This window comes from Chlorocebus sabaeus, chromosome 3 (assembly GCF_047675955.1).
Source record: "Chlorocebus sabaeus isolate Y175 chromosome 3, mChlSab1.0.hap1, whole genome shotgun sequence".
Lineage (NCBI taxonomy): Eukaryota > Metazoa > Chordata > Mammalia > Primates > Cercopithecidae > Chlorocebus > Chlorocebus sabaeus.
Window position 1 is genome coordinate 11,166,567 of NC_132906.1, and position 18,118 is coordinate 11,184,684.

Genomic DNA, 18,118 nt, shown 5'->3' on the forward strand with positions numbered 1-18,118 from the left:
TGACACTGACACAGGCACAGTGAATCAGATTCTTCTTAATTATGTTTTTTGTTTTTCCCCTCAGGTAGTGTAGGAGGAGCAGTAACCTTAGGAAGCAATCTAGATTATGGAAGGATTGTCAGCTTTGGAGTCAGACCCTTACTCATTCACTTACTAGTTGCATGACCTTAAGCGAGTCACTTAACCACTCTTAACCTCAGTTTGTTCATCCGGCGATAAGGATTAATGAGTGATGTATATTAAGCTCTAGGACAGAAGTAGGCTCAGTTGAGACACCTGACCAGACGTGCCCACAGAGGAAGAGAGGTCCCATTCAGCATTCACTACTTTACTCTTCAGAGGCTCAAATGCAGTTTCCATGCTCTGTCTCAAGGAGCTCTGATCTCAGGAAGCAGAAAAGAGTTACGCCTCTTGACCCTTTTCATCTTGTCCGCACTGAAGTAATCTCCTTTCACCAGTCTGACAAACACGCAAGGAAGACTCAGACTCTGATTGGCACTAACCACAAGCAAAAAGAAAAGCAGTGTTGATCAAAAAGATGATACAGGCTGAGCATCCCAAATCCAAAAATCCAAAATGCTCTAAAATCTGAAACTTCTTGAGTGCCAATGTGACACTCGAAGGAAATGCTCATTGGAACAACTCAAGTGGTTATGTATCTGCAAATATTTCGTGTCTGAAAAAGTCCAAAACCCGAAACCCTTCTGGTCCCAAGCATTTCAGATAAGGGATACTCAACCTGCACAAGCATCCACGCATTGGGAAATGGCATTTCAGGAAGAAACGTTCACACTGAATGATTACTTAGTTGATTTAATGTAAACATTCATTCTGCTCCCCTCCCCCATTACCCTATGGACCCATTCTCATGTAATATGTTTATAAAGATTTCAAAGTAGGGGTTTTCAAACACCGCATGTTCTCACTCATAGGTGGGAATTGAACAATGAGAACACTTGGACACGAAGGGGAACATCACACACTAGGGCCTGTTGTGGGGTGGGGGGAGGGGGAGGGATAGCATTAGGAGATATACCTAGTGTAAATGATGAGTTAATGGGTGCAGCACACCAACATGGCACATGTATACATATGTAACAGACCTGCACGTTGTGCACATTATTAAAACTTAAAGTATAATAAAAAATAAATTTAAAAATAATAATAAAAATAAAAAATAATAAATAAAAGTAGGGTTTTTTCCCATTAATAATCATGCATTATATTCTTGAAAATTGCTGAGAGTACATTTTAAGTATTCTCACCACCAAAAAAAAGTCAGGCAATGCATGTTAATTAGCCCAATTTAGCCATTTCACAGCATGTACATATTTTAAAACATGTTGTAGACAGTAAACATATACAATTTTTATGTCAAGTAAAAAAATCAGGGCTGGGCACAGTGGCTCACGCCTGTAATCCCAGCACTTTGGGAGGCCGAGGCAGGCCGATCACGTGGTCAGGAGATTGAGACCATCCTGGCTAACACAGTGAAACCCCATCTCTACTAAAAATACAAAAAATTAGCCGGGCGTGGTGGTGGGCACCTGTAGTACCAGCTACTCAGGAGGGTGAGGCAGAAGAATGGCATGAACCCAGGAGACAGAGCTTGCAGTGAGCCGAGATTGCGCCACTGCACTCCAGCCTGGGTGACAGAGCAAGACTCCATCTCAAAAAAAAAAAATCAGTTAATGTAACTGGAATATAAAAACAGAAGCTGCCCCCACCAAATGTTTTTTATCATATATAAGTTGAACTTGACCTTTACAAATGGTCACTATTTTGCCTTGCAGAATATTCAGAAAAGGTTCTGCTTCCTAACCTGTGATGCAGCCAGTTACCTTGGAGATAACCTCCGGGGAATCGGATCCAAATTTGTCAGCTCTTCCCAGATGCTCACCTCCTGCTCTGAGTGCCCTACACTTTTTGTGGATGCCGAGACTGTGAGTATCCCAGTCCTGCTCTGACAGTGGAGGGCCTATGCAACCTACAGTGCAGAACTTCAGGGTAGCATGTTTGTGCTGTGGTTTGTTTTAAAGACACCTTCAGTGTTGTGAGCAGCGCTGTATTGTGATATGACTCCCAAAGGAGTATAATTACTGCACATGGCCAGTCCAGGCCAACGCAGAGCGATTTCACAGAATAAGGAGAAAACTCCACCTCTGCTCCCTCTGCATCCTTGGCAACTGCTCTCTGATGACTCTGACTTTGACAGCTGTGCAGATATGGTCAGATAACCTCCTGGAGCTGACCTAGGCAGTGCCCATGATGCCAGGTTGCCTAGTCAGATGGGTCTTCAGAGGCAACATGTCCATCAGTTTCCCCACCCCCAAGTCTCTAACAGAGAGTTATTGCCCTCTAGATTTGCCCAGCTCAAACTGCGAATGATGAGTTTAAAGGATAATCAAAACAGTCTCTGGCTGATGGCAAATCATGGCTTTATGCATGGAACTCTAACCATGCGAGACTGACGAGCTCCTGGTAGGTGGGAGTTGTGTGATACCTTTTTTTTCTATCCCCCATGATATGACAGAATCATCACATGCTCAGTAATTACTGAGGTTTAGAACCAGTGAGGATGTGCTTAGATTTTAAAAGTCTCTTAAGAGTCAAGTCCTTCCAAGAACCTGTTTGATCAGTAGCTTTCTTGTAGCAAAGAATACAATATGAAAAGTCATTCTGTCATAAATGACTTAAGGTATAGATTAAATACAAAATCAGTTTGAAAGTCTTTTTGGAGGTTTGTCTTCACACTGCTTGGAGTATTATTGGGTGATGGCAGTAGAAGTCATGTATAAAATGGAAACCATATCTTAGTGTGGGCCTCTATGGAATACTTGGTATGTCTTACCTGCCTATGCTAATATGGGAAAGAGTGGATATTTTCTTAGGAGGCGTGTATTATCAAGCTGGGATTCAATTGCAATTGCAGCTGATAGTTGAGCAAAATTCCAAATTTCACAGCTTATTAAAATGGATGGCGCTTGTACCCCTTTAACATCACTTCTGTTTTCTGTGTAGCTGTGCCTTTGTGTTGATACCTCTCTAGTTGTTTTAATACCAGTTATTTTCCTGTCTTTAGCTCCTTTCATGTGGACTTCTGGACAAGCTCAAGTTCAGTGTGTTAGAACTGCAAGAATATTTGGATACCTACAACAACAGGAAAGAGGCCACACTCTCAGTAAGTGTTTGTTTCTATGCATGTGCAGTCAGTTAAAACCAAATGAACCCAACCACTCTGAGTTCTTGGGAGGTGTTATGATTAACCTAAGACATGCTCTTTAGGGAGTAGAAGGCAGACTTCATCTTTTCCCTTGTTAAGGATTACAATTCCAATTTAATGGTGGTAGGACTGTATACAATATTAATTGTATTAAAAATGGTATCTACAAAAGAGAAATTTTTCAGCATTCACTTTTAGCCCTACCAAGAAATTGGGGAAAAAAAAAATGGGTATCTGCTTGATATGTTACTTACCAATGTTATAACTTATCCCAGAGATTTGAAATTGGTGATTACTTCCTTCCAGTGTTAGCCTTACCCAAAACTAGTTGTGGTGGATCTCCTGTCTGTTCTCATAGCCACTCTTGGAGCCAGTCCCCAGGGTTTCTCTTGGCCTCAGCTCTTACTCTTTACTTTTTTCTTTCTTCATAGATCTAGATTGTAAAATGTTAGAGACAGAAGTGATCTAGAAACCATCCATGCCAGCCACCTGTTTTCTGAGAGATGCACAGTCAGAGGCCCAGAAAACTCAGTGGTTCAATAATAATTGTATGTAGTGTGTATTGAGCACTTCCTATAATATGCCAGGCACTATAGAAAAAGCATGGGTTTTGAAGTCAGATTGACTTGAGTCTAAATCACAGCTCAGTTATTTAAGGGTTAGTCACCTTGGATAAGTGACTTGCCATCTCTCATCTCAGATGCATCATCTGTAAGCCCTTGGTAATAGTAACTAATTTGCAGGATTGTTGTAAAGATAAAACAATTATAATAGTCATGGCAGCTATCATTTCCTGAGTCCTTTCTATGTGTCCAACAACCTGCTAAGAGTTAAATCTCTTAAATTATATGGTTTAATGCTCACAACTACCCTGAGAGTTGCTATTGTTACCCTCGTTAGCTAGCTAGGAACTGGGTGGGATTAAAACCCAGAGCTGTGGGATTCAAAGGCCCGTGCTCTTAATCACATCATGATACTGCCTTGAAAATAGAAATAATATCTGTAAACTGACCAGCACAATGCCACATAGAAAGAAGATGTTCTTTATAAAGTTACTGGTTTGGAGTTTATTGCTATTGCTGTTATTGATGTTATCTTGACCTGCCCAAGGGCAAGAGTTCTAACTTTCCACCCTAACAATTATCTTTGTCTTCTATTTCTGTGGCCTTTTACCTGCCACTGTTTTCAGGTTCTCAGTCATCACCCGGTAAAAGTAATCTTTTTATTCTGGTTGGTGAACTAATCTAGCCTTTAATGTCAAGTGTGAACTTCAGTTCCTCAATGCTCATTGTTTTCTGCTCAAAGGTTCCCTTTCACACCTGTGTTAGTTACTATCCCAGATGCTTAAGACTGGCAGGATCTCTCAGTAGCTGAGCTATTACCATAATAGCCTTCCTTATAGTGAAGGAGATCTGCCCCATAGCACATGCAGCCACCGCAGCATAACAGAAGTAGGTGTGTCCAAGTCAGGTCATGTTGACCAGAATCACCCAGCCTGTGAGGAAGTATTGGTCCTATCTTCTAACCCCAATCATATGGAAGATTTCTAGCCATAATATATTCATTTATACATAAATTAGGAACAGTGTGGTGAAACCATTCCCTAGGGCAACACAGTATAATATTGAAATTGTATGTTTAGATGACCATCACTGAACCCATATAAACAGATACTTTTAATTTCCAGCAGTTCATCTTTAACCCCCAAATACGACCCTTTTCAAAAAGTCATTACAGCACAATTTCATTTTACTGTCATTAGAACTTTAATGAATTTTTCCTAACAGAATTGATACTAAAAATGTTCTCAGAACATTGCTGAATTTACCTATGTCTGCCCCTCTCTTTCTGATAACAGTGGCTTGCAAACTGCAAGGCAACATTTGCAGGAGGATCAAGAGATGGAGTAATTACCTGTCAGCCAGGGGACTCCGAAGAAAAGGTAATAAAAGCCTGTTAGAATGGGACTCTTGTGTGCTCTGACATTGTGTGTTAGTTTTGGTCTACCCAAGAAGCCTGGAACTTGAGAAAAGAAGAGGCAGAATGAATCACCCCAAATATTTACATGAAACCAACAGAGTAAGACAGAATGACATTCCAGCATGACTGTGTGTTGATGGGATTTTGGGGGGTTTTCTTCGTTTTGGAAAAGTAGAGGTATAAAATAACCTTTTTTTGCTGGATACTGTCTAACTATACTAATAATTTCCTAATAAATTTATTCTTAATTCAGATTATAAAGCCAAATTTCATTAATTCTTCACTGAACCACTTAGTTTCTTTAATGAAGGAAGTTTCTCTAGACCTTTCAGCAGTCACTGTAAAACAGATTTTCTCGTTTAGAATTGCTACACACCTCAGACCAGTGTGCCATACTATAAAGGAAATTAAAGGACAGAGTAGGAATGGATGAAAATCATTCTTTCTGCAGTCACATATTGAGTGCCTCCTGTATGGCAATCATGAGCAACTGACAAGGCCTCTGCCCTTGTGGAGCTTCTGATCTCGTCAGCGAGACAGACATCAATGAAACAGTCATACAGCTATTAACTACAACAAGGACCATCAAGGACAGGAAAGAAGAGGAAGCTGAGAGATCACAGAGCAAGGCTGCCTGATCCGATGGGGAGGGCAGTTCTGGGAAGGGTTCTCCATGAAAGTAACATCTTGGCAGAGATCTAAAATATGAGATGGAGAGAAGTGGGCCTGTAGTCTGTGTAAAGGCCCGGAGGCAGGGAAACCAGGCCTTTCCAAGAACCAAGGAGAGCCCATGTGACTGACAGCACCAAAAGCCCCGTGGAGAAACGGTTGAGAAGAGTCTGGAGAACTTGGCAGAAGCCAGCCCATGCAGGGCTTTGGTGTTTAACAGCAATAATAATCTACTGAAAAGGGTTAACAGTGGGGATGATTAGATCAAGGCTCTCCTACTCTGTCTACTATGGAAATAGCTCAAAGTGGCAAGAGTGGTTAAGGGAACTTAGGAGGCTGCTGCCCCATCTAGGGAGAGAAGGTGTTACCTCGGAATTATGTCATTACTACTGGAAAAGTGTTTTACATGGCACACCCTCTGGATGATCTGAAAACATCTTCCTGTGTTAGAAACAGTACTTCATTATGTAAAAAGAATCCAGTAAAGTCTGGTTTCTGATCAGAGGTTTGGAGTGAACATTTTCAACCAAACACCAGTGGTTCCATTTCAATTTGGTGTTTGTTATTGAGCAAGTTTGCAGCCCTGAGGGTAACACTGTCCATGCCAGCATTGATTGAGTCCCTAGGCAAGCCCCTTGATAAGTTTTAGTGAAGAGATCAGACATTGAAAAGCAAACTATAAAGCTGACTATAAAATCAGTTTTAGTGAAGAGATCAGAGGTTGAAAAGCAAACTATAAAACTATAAAGAGATCAGAGATTGAAAAGCAAAATATCTAAAGAGGGCATTGAAGTAGAGGTTGCATTTCCACATTGCTGCCCTTCTTGAAGATGCACATTTATCTCTCACTTTATGGTTTACAGAGCACTTTCACACCCCTTAAGTCAGTTGATCTCTCTGGATGGGAAGCAGGGCGGTAGCGTTTGCCCATTCTATAGCTGAAAACACTACAGCTTGACTTATCCAAGGCTCCATGGCTGAGAAGTGACAGGCAGAAATGTAGCTTAGACATAAAGTCTGTCAACATAGGCAAATAATAACTAGTTTGCATACATTTTTAAAATAAGTGTTTAATGACTTATGTAATGTCTCCCATAAGCAAAGCAGAATTGAAATATGCTGTTCAAAAATCACAATAAACTCCGGCATTTCCCTCAATCCCTATATATGCATCTGTGACATCATGTCTCAGATGATTTGTGACTTAGATTTTCACTGAATAACCTGTGCCATTAGCATATCCCAGAAGTAATACATTTTAAAAAATAAAGTATTATCTAGGTTTCAGATTTTATGGCCACCCAGTAGTACTCATGGCTTGTCATTCCAGCCCAGCCCTCCCTTCACTATAATCTGCTGTTAAGACAAATTCAGGCCAGAGAACAGTTACCAGGTTAGGATTTACTTTGAGCATAAATCTAATCTGGCTTATAGTCTAGTTTGTAGAGTAGTATGTAAAACACAATTTGTTTTCTGAAAACTTGGCCTCAATCATCAAATTCTATTATATTCTCTATAACAGAACCTCAGACAGGAAAGTGCATTGATACTTTGCAGATTTCTATAAACAAGGGTTGAAACCAAATCTATTATGTATTTGTTTGTTTGTTTATAGCTTCCTGGTTGACCCTAAGGATAACCAGAAATTCCAGTTAACCTATCCTATTTCCCAAACATTCCAACTTTAAAATATGTATTTCTGTTGTGCTTGTGATTTATTTCTATTAAGTTGTTTTACTGGGTTTTAGTTGCTCCCTCCTTTTTACCTGGTTCTTCTTCACCTTCTTCAAACAAATATCTATCTTATTTTTGCTTATTGTTTTTTACCCATTTCCTATTCATGCACCTCTTTCGTTGCTTCTATTTTGTAGTACTTTTTCCTCTCCCTCTCTTTTGTTGTGTTTTTACTAAACCCAAGGACTCAAAAAATAGACTTCATCTATTTATTCATTTGTTTAGATGTGACAACTCTGTTAGCATTACTATAAAGGCTTGAGAGTACAAAAGTAGAAAGAAGAAACTAATGTTTTCGAGTACGGTACACATGTAATCTCATTTGATCCTTTACAACAATCCTTTGAAATCAGGGTTTTTCCATTTTGCAGCTAAGAAAACTGAAGCTGACAGGCAAAGTCTAAAGGCCGTATTCTTTCCATTTGTCCACACATTCTCTAGCTTAATTTTGGAGGCAAAACATACACATGGGAAAACACTCGAGAATAATTTCCAGCATATGTCTAAGTGTCTAATATGGCTTTAGGAATCTGCATGAATAAGGAGGGAAGATGCATAAAACACCCAAGAGGGATGAGAGTGGGATTTACTAGGAAAGCAGTAATAGAAGGGCAAATTCTGAGTCTGGTGCTTCCAACATTTTTGCAAAAAACAACCAAGCTTTGGCCCCATTGTCAGTATTAGCTCAGTGTTTCAGAATATTTCCAAATGGCTCCTGGACACACTGGTGACCAGAGAACTCAAGCAGTGACTGGATGTCCTAAGGAAGATGCTTCCAGGCCTACATGTGTAACAATTCTGGAGTCTGTGGTTGATCTGGAAGGCAAAGTATATGCCACCTAACAAAAGAGGTTAGCAATCCTAGCAAGTCAGGCAAGGCAGGGGGATTTGTTTAAGTCATCTGGATACTTGGTTACAGTCTCTGTTTTAATTGGTTAGTAGACCCTGGAAGTAGTCTGGCCACTGGGCATGCAGCTCAAACCTCACACTTCCTAATTCCACCAGCCTCGAGGCATGGCTAGGCACCATGCAGAGTACACAAATCAGGCAGCCTTGGCTCCCATCATAGGTAACACTCAACAAGGCCGGAAATGGGCTGTGAGAGAAAACTGAGGGAAAAAAGTCCTTACACGTGAAAGGTGGGCCTCGAGGAGAAATGATTGTGTCTTTCCACTTAAATACCAAGATCTTAAATCTAGAGATGTGGAGATATAATTTTGCTGACTAGAGCTACCATTTGGCCTCCAACCCAAAACAAAACCCAACCAATGTCTGGCCTCAGAGCACTGCTTAACTTACCTCTAAGTCATTCTCTCCAACACTCCTGTGTAATCAGGTTCTCTGTCTTCTGGAATGATTTGATGTTGCCAGTTACTCTGAGCACACCCTTGCCTGAGGACATGTAGAATGTGGATAAGTGAACTTATAACTTGCAGAATCTGTGTCTGGATATAAATAGCAATGTGAATATACCGATAATTATTACTCATATCTGTTCTATTTCAGAGAATTGTGCACTTCATGAAAGGATTAGTGCTTACCCGACTAAACGTAGCAAAGTAAATTCTTGAATAAAGATATCAGTTTGTCAGAGATGGTGACAGTGTACAGACATGCATATGAAAGCTTCTCAACCCCCAAGCCCTACCCAGTCTGGTCCGGTCTTTGCCAGTAGAAAATTCCTAGTCATTCTTAACAGGTGATTTAAGTGAGGATTGCTGTAGAATTGTTTGTGGAAGACAATATATCTCTTTGTTGGGTGCTGAATATTTATTTTTCCTATTTTTCTTCTATTCTTAACAAAGTTGCAGACATAAATATAATGAAGAAAGTGTATGCACTGGTGGCTTGTGAACTATAACCAATTCACAGACGTGTTAAGCTTGCACAATATTAACTGACCTTGCATTTAAAAATTTTAAACTTCCACACATACAGCCAGGCACGGTGACTCACACCTGTAATCCCAGCACTTTGGGAGCATGAGGCGGGTGGTTCACGAGGTCAAGAGTTTGAGACCTTCCTGGCCAACGTGGTGAAATACGATCTCTACTAAAAATATAAAAATGAGCCTGGTGCGGTGGTGTGCGCCTGTAATCCCAGCTACTCGGGAGGCTGAGGCAGGAGAATCTCTTGAACCTGAGAGGCAGAGGTTGCAGGGAGCCGAGATTGAGCCACTGCACTCCAGCCTGGGTGACAGAGCAAGACTCCATCTCAAAAAAAAAACAAAAAAACAAAACAAAACAAACTTTCACACACACACACACACTCAAAACAGAATTCCTGTTGTCTCTGAATAAGAAGATCTAGCAACACTGGGCCTGCCTTCCTCAGTGGCAACAAGGAGCTAGCACTAAGTATAGACCCATATGGACTCTCCACCATCCCTCCTGCCCAGTGAGTTCCTAATGCTCAAGGCAGGAGCCAGGCACCAGTCATCATGATGCTTGGCCTGTTGCTTTTCTTATAACAGAAAAATATTTCTCTGTACCTAAGTGTCCAAAATGAAGAATAAAGCTAGATAGAAAGGGCTTGAGTTTCCAAAAAGAAAACAGGAAAAGGTATTATTCTTTGCATATGTGAGAAGCATCTCTGCATATGCAAGCACCTGTCTGCTGAACTCACTTTCTGAGGGATATATTGGAGGAACATTCTCAGCGTGTGTTCAAAACAACAAAACAAACCATGTTTCTAAGAAAATTATTTCCAATATTTGGGAAGTATATTTTGGGGAAGGCTCTTTTTTAAAGACAGCCATTAATAGTCAATGATTTGGGCTTCTTGGTGATAGTAATACCAGTTCTCCTAGAATAAGGTGCAGCATACACTAAATGGGACATAAATCAAGGCGTGTGATTTGCTTGTGTCATGAGATCACTTTCATTTGCGGACACTGCTTTAGTAGCGTTTTCTCAGCCTGCACATATCCAAAGGAGAAATAAATCTCTTTATGACATAAAATCAGCATTTCCAACTAAGGATTTTGGTTTCCATTGACCTCTCCATCTCTTGTGAAATTCATTCTGGAGTGGCCACTAGTCGGTGGTTTAAGTGAACATAAATGCAGGTCAGGGAACAAAGTCTGCAGACCTCTCGGCTCTGGGTTCTGCAGGGAGTGGCTTTAGTCTCCTTATAGTTAATTAACACAGTTCATCAACCAGTTCTGCAGAGGTGGCCCAGAAAAGCTGGAGATGTTTCTACATCATGTATTGTCGATTTTAGTTAATGCATTCATAATTCAACAGCTATTTCTGAGCACTACTTGAACATTTGACTCTTTGAACTCAAGGACAATAATTTACATTTAGCCCTACTACGTTTCATCTTCTTATATTCAAATCATCATTCTGTTAGGGTCTTTTTGGACACTTACCTTCTCGGTTACGTATTTTCTATCTACATAATCTATGAATGAGAAGCCTACGACCTCTGTTCTTATACAAATGGAACAAGTTAAGTGTTGAACAAGACAAGACTTTTCTCCTGTTAAGTTATCATCTGTTAAACATCATCCTTCAGATATAGTCAGTCTTTCCTCTATAAGCCATATTCTTTCTCATATTGGCTAAAGAAATGTCTGCTGAAGACAGCTTATAGATTTCTTGAAAAAAGTAAATACCTCAGGATGTGTAATCTGTATCATAGCTGTATTTATCTTCCAAAGCTTTGAGGGATATTTATGACCAAGGTCCAAAAAACTACTTAACAAAGTTAATGCAGTAGCCATCAATGTGCCAGGCCCAAGCATTATTAGCAACAATTGAGTACATACTATTCCCACCTTTTAGGGGATTTCATCATTAGGCTAGGTTATTTAAATTTTATCTCATTAATTTAAACGCAGGACTTTCAGAGATTAAATGAGATGAAAATAATAGCTATTCTAGTACACTGTGGTTCATCTTCTATCATATCAAAAATGTCTTAGATTTTTACTGACTGGTTATGTCATAAGCATAGAATCCAGCTGAGAACAGAAGACAGAACCCAGATACGGCTATGCTACCGTCGATCAGCAGGAGTTCAATTATTCTGGGCTTTTAAAAGCTCTACATTCCTCAATTGTTTATGATAAATTCTTAATATCTTGGCTTCATGATATTTTTTTTCCTCGTTTTGAGAAAACATACCTCTAAATCCAATTTTATAAATCAAGCCATACCAGGAGAGCAGGAAGGGGCCTTGAAGAAAATCCTTGTGACTAAATAAAGCAAGGACATTCCCACAACGTGTTCAAAAGAACCTCAAGTCACCAAAACACAGATAAGTTTATAAAGACTTCTCAAGGGATTATTTTTAGAATGTGGATACATTAGCATGGAATGGTGGGACAAGGGGAATGTTAATACTTTCCATAAAATGGCCCCCCAGAAAGGCTTTTTTCACTATCTTTTTGGAACTCTAAATGCAAACTAGGTCCCATCCTGTGGCCTACAGAAAGATTCTGAGATAATAAATATCAAGGAAGCCTGAACTAGCCTACCTAAAAAGGAATGTTTAGGAAGAATCCTGAGGACTGGCATTCATCACAGTTGGCCATCTCCCAAGAAAAACACTATTTTGTGCCCTGAGAGCTGAGTGGGAGGAATTCATTGACAATGAAATTCCTTAGTACCAAGCTGGAGTCGAAAAGCTTCCTCTGCCTTTATTGAACAGAAAAGATTTTACTTGAACTGATTTGATGACCTCTTTGGGTTATAACCTTGTTTTGGAAAGCAATAAAAAGCCGTTTTCTTCACACAAGACCTTGTAATTTACTCAGCACTTGCTTCATTTCACACTTCTGAAAGGTAAATCCCGTGGTAGCAAATGTTTACTTCCTAAACTGCATACTAAACATTTCAATCATATTTGATGTTGTCCAAAAAGTCTTTGCAGTGGAAATTCTGCGTCTATATAGACAAGACTCTCCCTGTGTGACGATCTTATATGACATTGTATTTCAGAACAGAAAGTTTGATTTTAGAAACTTCTAGATGTAAAGTTTTCTTGAGAATAGTAAATACCTGAAGCTGTGTAGTCTCCACATCAGAGGCTTACAGGTGTTTGTCTTCCAAACTTTGAAAGAAATTTATGGCCAGGGTCCAAAAAACTACTTAGTAAACATAATATAATATGCATCAGTGTGCCAACCCCACATGACAAGCAAGTGATAAGGGAAGAACAGACCCTTGGAGGATAGGGTAGGGCTTGTTGGTGGCAGTCCTTTAATTGCATTTGTAGATACTAATAAATAATAAGTTGATAGTTTCATTTGTTTTTATTTACTGTATCTTATTTTCAAGTACAATACATTAAAACGATGACAACCGAGAGACTTTTTGAAAGAGCTTTAAAATAAGGGGGTTTTATTGGATTAGAAACTCTTAGGTCCTTAAATATTTTGAAAATTCAGAACCAAATATGTTGATGCATAATTAGGAATGGTCAATAATTTTTAAAAAAAATACATTCTGTCAAGTTTTACTTATCTCTTTCCACATACCCAAACTTTCCATGAACCAATTCTATGATATAGTGACATCAAAAAATGGTAGTTGCTGGCCAGGCGCAGTGGGTCACGCCTGTAATCCCAGCACTTTGGGAGGCCGAGGCAGGCGGATTACAAAGTCAGGAGATCAAGACCATACTGGCTAACAAGGGGAAACCCCATCTCTACTAAAAATACAAAAATATTAGCTGGGCGTGGTGGCGGGCACCTGTAGTCCCAGCTACGTTGGGAGGCTGAGGCAAGAGAATGGTGTGAATCCAGGAGGTGAAGCTTGCAGTGAGCCAAGATTGTGCCACTGCACTCCAGCCTGGGGCAACAGAGCAAGACTCCATCTCAAAAAAAAAAAAAAAAAAAAAAAAAAAAAATTGTAGCTGGTGTTGAACATGGCCCAGTTACAATTTTACATTATTTTACACTAACTATTAGTTGTAGATTACTTATAGAAATTGTCTATTGAGTCCAGGCATGGTGGCTCACACTTGTAATCCCAGAACTTTGGGAGGCCAAGGCAGGCAGATCACTGGGTCAGGAGTTCGAGACCAGCCTGACCAACATGGTGAAACCCCATCTCTACTAAAAAAAAAAAAAAATTAAAAAATTAGCCAGGTGTGGTGGCATGCACCTGTAATCCCAGCTACTCAGAAGGCTGAGGCAGGAGAATCGCTTGAATCTGGGAGCAGAGGTTGCAGTGAGCCAAGATCGTGCCACTGCACTCCAGCCTGGGCGACAGAGTGAGACTCTATCTCAAAAAAAAAAGAAAAAAGAAATTGTCTATGGGAGAAAAAATTGTTATAAAAAGTAAAATGCAAGAAAATTACCTGTCATATTTCACACTTGTTTGAGGGTATACAATGTTTAGTCCTTTGAAATTAAAAATTATAGTAGTCCTATAAAATATTCTCAATGTGCAAGGCAATCCAACTAAAGAAAATACATGTAGATTGTTCACTATATTCAATGTTAATTGGAAGGTCATAGTTTAGTAGATATGAAACTGAACATATTAAAGACTCTGCCTTAATACAAGGCAATAGCTTAATTTGTTTGGGGCTATAATTCTTCAAAGGGGAACTAAGCTGGCTTCCTCTCAGTTTTATTGTATTCACATATTATGCACACTTATACACTAAAATCTTCAAGCAATACAAGTTTTGATTTTTGGTCTCTAAAACTGACTGACAAAATCTAAACTGATTAATCAGAGAACCTAAAAACATTATGTTTTTTCAGTGATATGTTTCCCATTAGAGCTTGTTTTTAACTGGAACGCTATGCATGTTGAATGGGTACAACATTTGCAAGATTTATCAAGTTTGGGTGAGCAATGCTAATACTGCTGACGGTTCTGCTCTTGGAAAAGGGCCGTGCTTTCTGTTGCATGCAGACACTGACCCTGTACTTTCTTTCCTTTCCTTTGTTTCCTGTGCCATGCTTGCTGTGTAGCAAATGGAATCTCTTGCAGTAAGTTAACTTTCTTTCATACTCTTTGTCCATTTAGGCATGGACCCATAACAACCCTTATTTTTACCGTTACTGTTATATCTCTTAGCATGTTTTCTCTTTCTCATTTTAATTTATTTTATTTGGTAGATTAAGACATGGCAGTTTATTAGTAGCATTCTGGGCTGCTTTCGCCCCAAAGTAGAAACCTACATTGCTGTGAATTCTCATACTATCAGTGGAATATTCTGTGTAATAAATACCATGATTTGGCACAGGAAAGTCAGAGTTTTCGTAGCTAGGTTTCACCCTAAATTGTGAAGGTAATATTGTTTTTAAACAATATTTTTTTATTTATTTGCAAGTCTCTGGCAGTTATCTTTTATACCAGATTTTTAAAGGTTCCCCTAAAGAGAAGTTTCAAGACCACAAAATACAATATTTTACTAAAACAACCAAACATCCAGTTCTAGTTAATTAGTCCGTGTAGCTACTTCTTTAATCTTAGGCTGGTTACCAGTATTGAGAGATCAAATAATCTAGGCAGAATTGGTTCTCCCCTAAAGAGCAGGGAAGGGCTAGGAAGAGAAAGGAAACCATTCAGCATAGTCTTAGCATGAATTTTAGTAACTTTTAAGATTTAGGATCAAAAGTCTGTTAATAATATCAATAGAACATTCTTCCTAAAACCTAAATTCTTGTGATTTCTCTCCTTAAACTGATTGGGGGAAACAGTTTTAAGTCACCTTAGAAGCTCTCAATTCTGAGCTGCCTTCTTTTAGTCCTTGGTAAAAGAAAGGCCCTATTTATCCTACCCCATTTGAAAACTGAACAGTGAAGCATTTAGTTTAAACTACATATTTAACTCACTTTCACTGGTGACTGCTGGCCATGAAATTCTGTTGAGCGAAGGCTGTTCCTTTTCTTTCACAGAATCCCATCCACTCACTACCTGAGAGCAAACTCATTCTTGGAATAAAATAGGCAAAGTGTAGAGGGTACAGCTCCAAGTCTAGTCGATCACTGGCATTGGAATTATTATTTTTCCCTCATAGTATACATAAGCTGTGTAAAGACCACACTATAGGGTACAGAGGCACAAATGTGTCCCTGAAACATTTTAAATTCCAGAGGTATCTATGTGGCTCAAGGGCCATTGTGTATGATTACTTTTTGATGTCCTTTCCACAGAAATTTTCAAATGTGTTCATAATTTCTTTTTTTAAGCATTTTTTGGTCCCTTTTTATCTCTCTCTAATTTAACAAGTACTTACTGAGCACAGAGTAGACGTATCATCAGTAAGCCTGATACAGGACTCTGGAGGACCACGTGACTGTTACGTTTACAGGGGCCCAGGCGTCTACTGAATTTATAAGTTTAACACCTAGAACTGCTTAATGTTTTGTCTTTCAAATATACTTTTAATGAAAGGAAATTTTTCTTTTTAAAAATAATTTATAGCTTATAAAAATGAAGACAACCATTCAGCTATAATTGGTAGGTATTTAATTGGCAAATATAATGGAAATTTGGCTGTCTACTCAGTCCCTTTATAGGTGCTACTCTCTAATTAGTCATCCATTACACAGACTATAGTCGAAATTATACCGTGGATTTCTCACTGATATTTAATGACTGTATTTTGTTTTTCTGTTTTATTTGGAATAACAGCTGGTTATGTTTTCTTAATTTAAAAAAAAAAAGTTTGTCTCCATTGAGATTTCACTAGTTATATGGGAATGATCCTTAATAATAACTATTTCTTCCCGTGCAATTTCTCTCTTTAGCAATTGGAACTGTGTCAGAGATTATATAAGCTACACTTCCAGCTGCTATTGCTTTTTCAGTCCTACTGTAAGCTCATCGGCCAGGTGCACGAAGTTAGCTCCATGCCAGAGGTGAGTCTACGTGCTTTCCAACCCCACGTCCCACCACAAAAATCATTTCTTTTGTTCTTCCCCACTCCACCCCATTTATAACTGCCCAAGTGATTTTATTCCCGCATAATTATTTTGCTCAAGCACAAGTCTGAAATAAACATGTCCTGTATGTATTTCTATTCTCATTTTTAAAAGCAAAGTCAGGAGTAGGTATAGAAAGTGAGGTGCCTTAAAATTTAAGAATGCGTGTAGGAGAGAACCTTCCTGTGGGTTATGCGCTAGGTGCCTTGCTTGCATCTCCCTGATCCTGGCCCTGGGGCTGGGCATCCTTATTTGAAAAGTTTCCATGGGTGTGGGTTTTCTTCTTTACATTAGTTTTTCATACTTGCCCTTACCTTGAGGTAAGAAGGAAATGTCTGTATGATGTGTTTGGTTCTCTTCAGTTTCCCTGCCCTACTTAGCACCAGGATGTTTTAATATTTTAAAATATTTAAAATGAAATAATTTTTACTGCTGAGTGAGCCAAAATTTTTCTACAAATGAAAAAATACTACTGCAATGTAGTCAGTGGAATAATGGTTGTGTGTACTGGATACTATAGAAGCACAGAGGGCTAACACCTCATTTGCCTAGAGGTAAGAAAGGTTGAAACTGAAGAGCTTGCTGGAGAAAACCACACCTGAGTGGACTCTCAGAGGGTGAGTTGGAGTAAGGGAAGAGCATTCCAGGAAGAACAAACAGCATGGCCATAAGCCTGATGGGAAGAAAGAGAAAGGAACTACAAGCTACTTGGTATTGCTACAATAGAAGGTGTACCAAAAAGGAACTATGAGATGAGGCAGGAGAGAGAGGGGTAAAGGCGAGATCATAAGACATGCTGTGCCTAGGAGTATTTCAGGTAGATCTCTGTGGCAGCTATGTGGAGGGTGGATCTGATGACAGCTAGACCAGAGACATGGAGACCAGTGATGAGGCTGCTGAAATAGTTCAAACAGAAGGACAGAGTTTGAACTAGGACAGAAGTCCTAGGTATGGAGAGGAGGAAGGAAATGTGAGACACAGGACAAAAGATCAATGAAACTGATGGGGGGATGAAGGAGAAAGAAGAGTTGAGGAGAGGATGACACTCAGGTTCCATCTTATATAAACCAGGTGACCAGTGGCACCAAAGCTGAGACAGGGATATAGAAAGAAGGACTGAGGCAATGCTGTGTCCAGACAGTCAAGCCTTCTGCCGGCTAGTCAGTTGCTGCATACTGGACAAGACCTGGCTTAAACGGTGACTGACATCTTGCAGGTGGTTAGATGTGAGGTCAGGGGAGAGATCTGGACAAAAGGCACAGATGTGATTGTGAACAAGCAGAAGTCAATAAAACCATGCCAATGACAGCAGAGAAGTGAGGATGAAGCCTGGGAAACCTCACTATCTAAGAGCAGAGGAGGAAGGGCCGCAAGAGACAAACTACAACCATTTTACCATTTTTTTATTACTCGGTTTGAAAAAAGGAAAAAACTATACAACTTTCAAATGCTTATTTCAAGAGAGTAGGCCTTCATAACCGGTTTTCCTCTATTCAGTTACAAGTTGTCAGATAATGGGAATCAACTCTTCTTTTTTATTTGCCACATGGTCAAGATAAACTTTTTTTTTTTTTTGAGACCAAGCTTCGCTCTTGTTGCCCAGGCTGGAGTGCAATGGC

The 18,118-nt window shown here is 39.5% G+C and overlaps 1 protein-coding gene across 3 annotated transcripts in view; it reads left to right on the forward strand.

Moving 5' to 3' along the window:
• FRY (FRY microtubule binding protein) overlaps positions 1-18,118 on the forward strand; it is a 274,917-nt gene that overhangs the window by 248,832 nt on the left and 7,967 nt on the right. For 2 of the 3 annotated variants that reach the window (XM_037986846.2, XM_073013220.1), the window contains exons 56-60: positions 1,794-1,943; positions 3,083-3,181; positions 5,082-5,165; positions 14,541-14,558; positions 16,326-16,436. In XM_037986846.2, coding sequence (XP_037842774.1) covers positions 1,794-1,943; positions 3,083-3,181; positions 5,082-5,165; positions 14,541-14,558; positions 16,326-16,436 — 462 coding nt within the window. The remainder of the gene's footprint in view (positions 1-1,793; positions 1,944-3,082; positions 3,182-5,081; positions 5,166-14,540; positions 14,559-16,325; positions 16,437-18,118) is intronic. The other variant, XM_007960079.3, reaches the window with a different exon arrangement.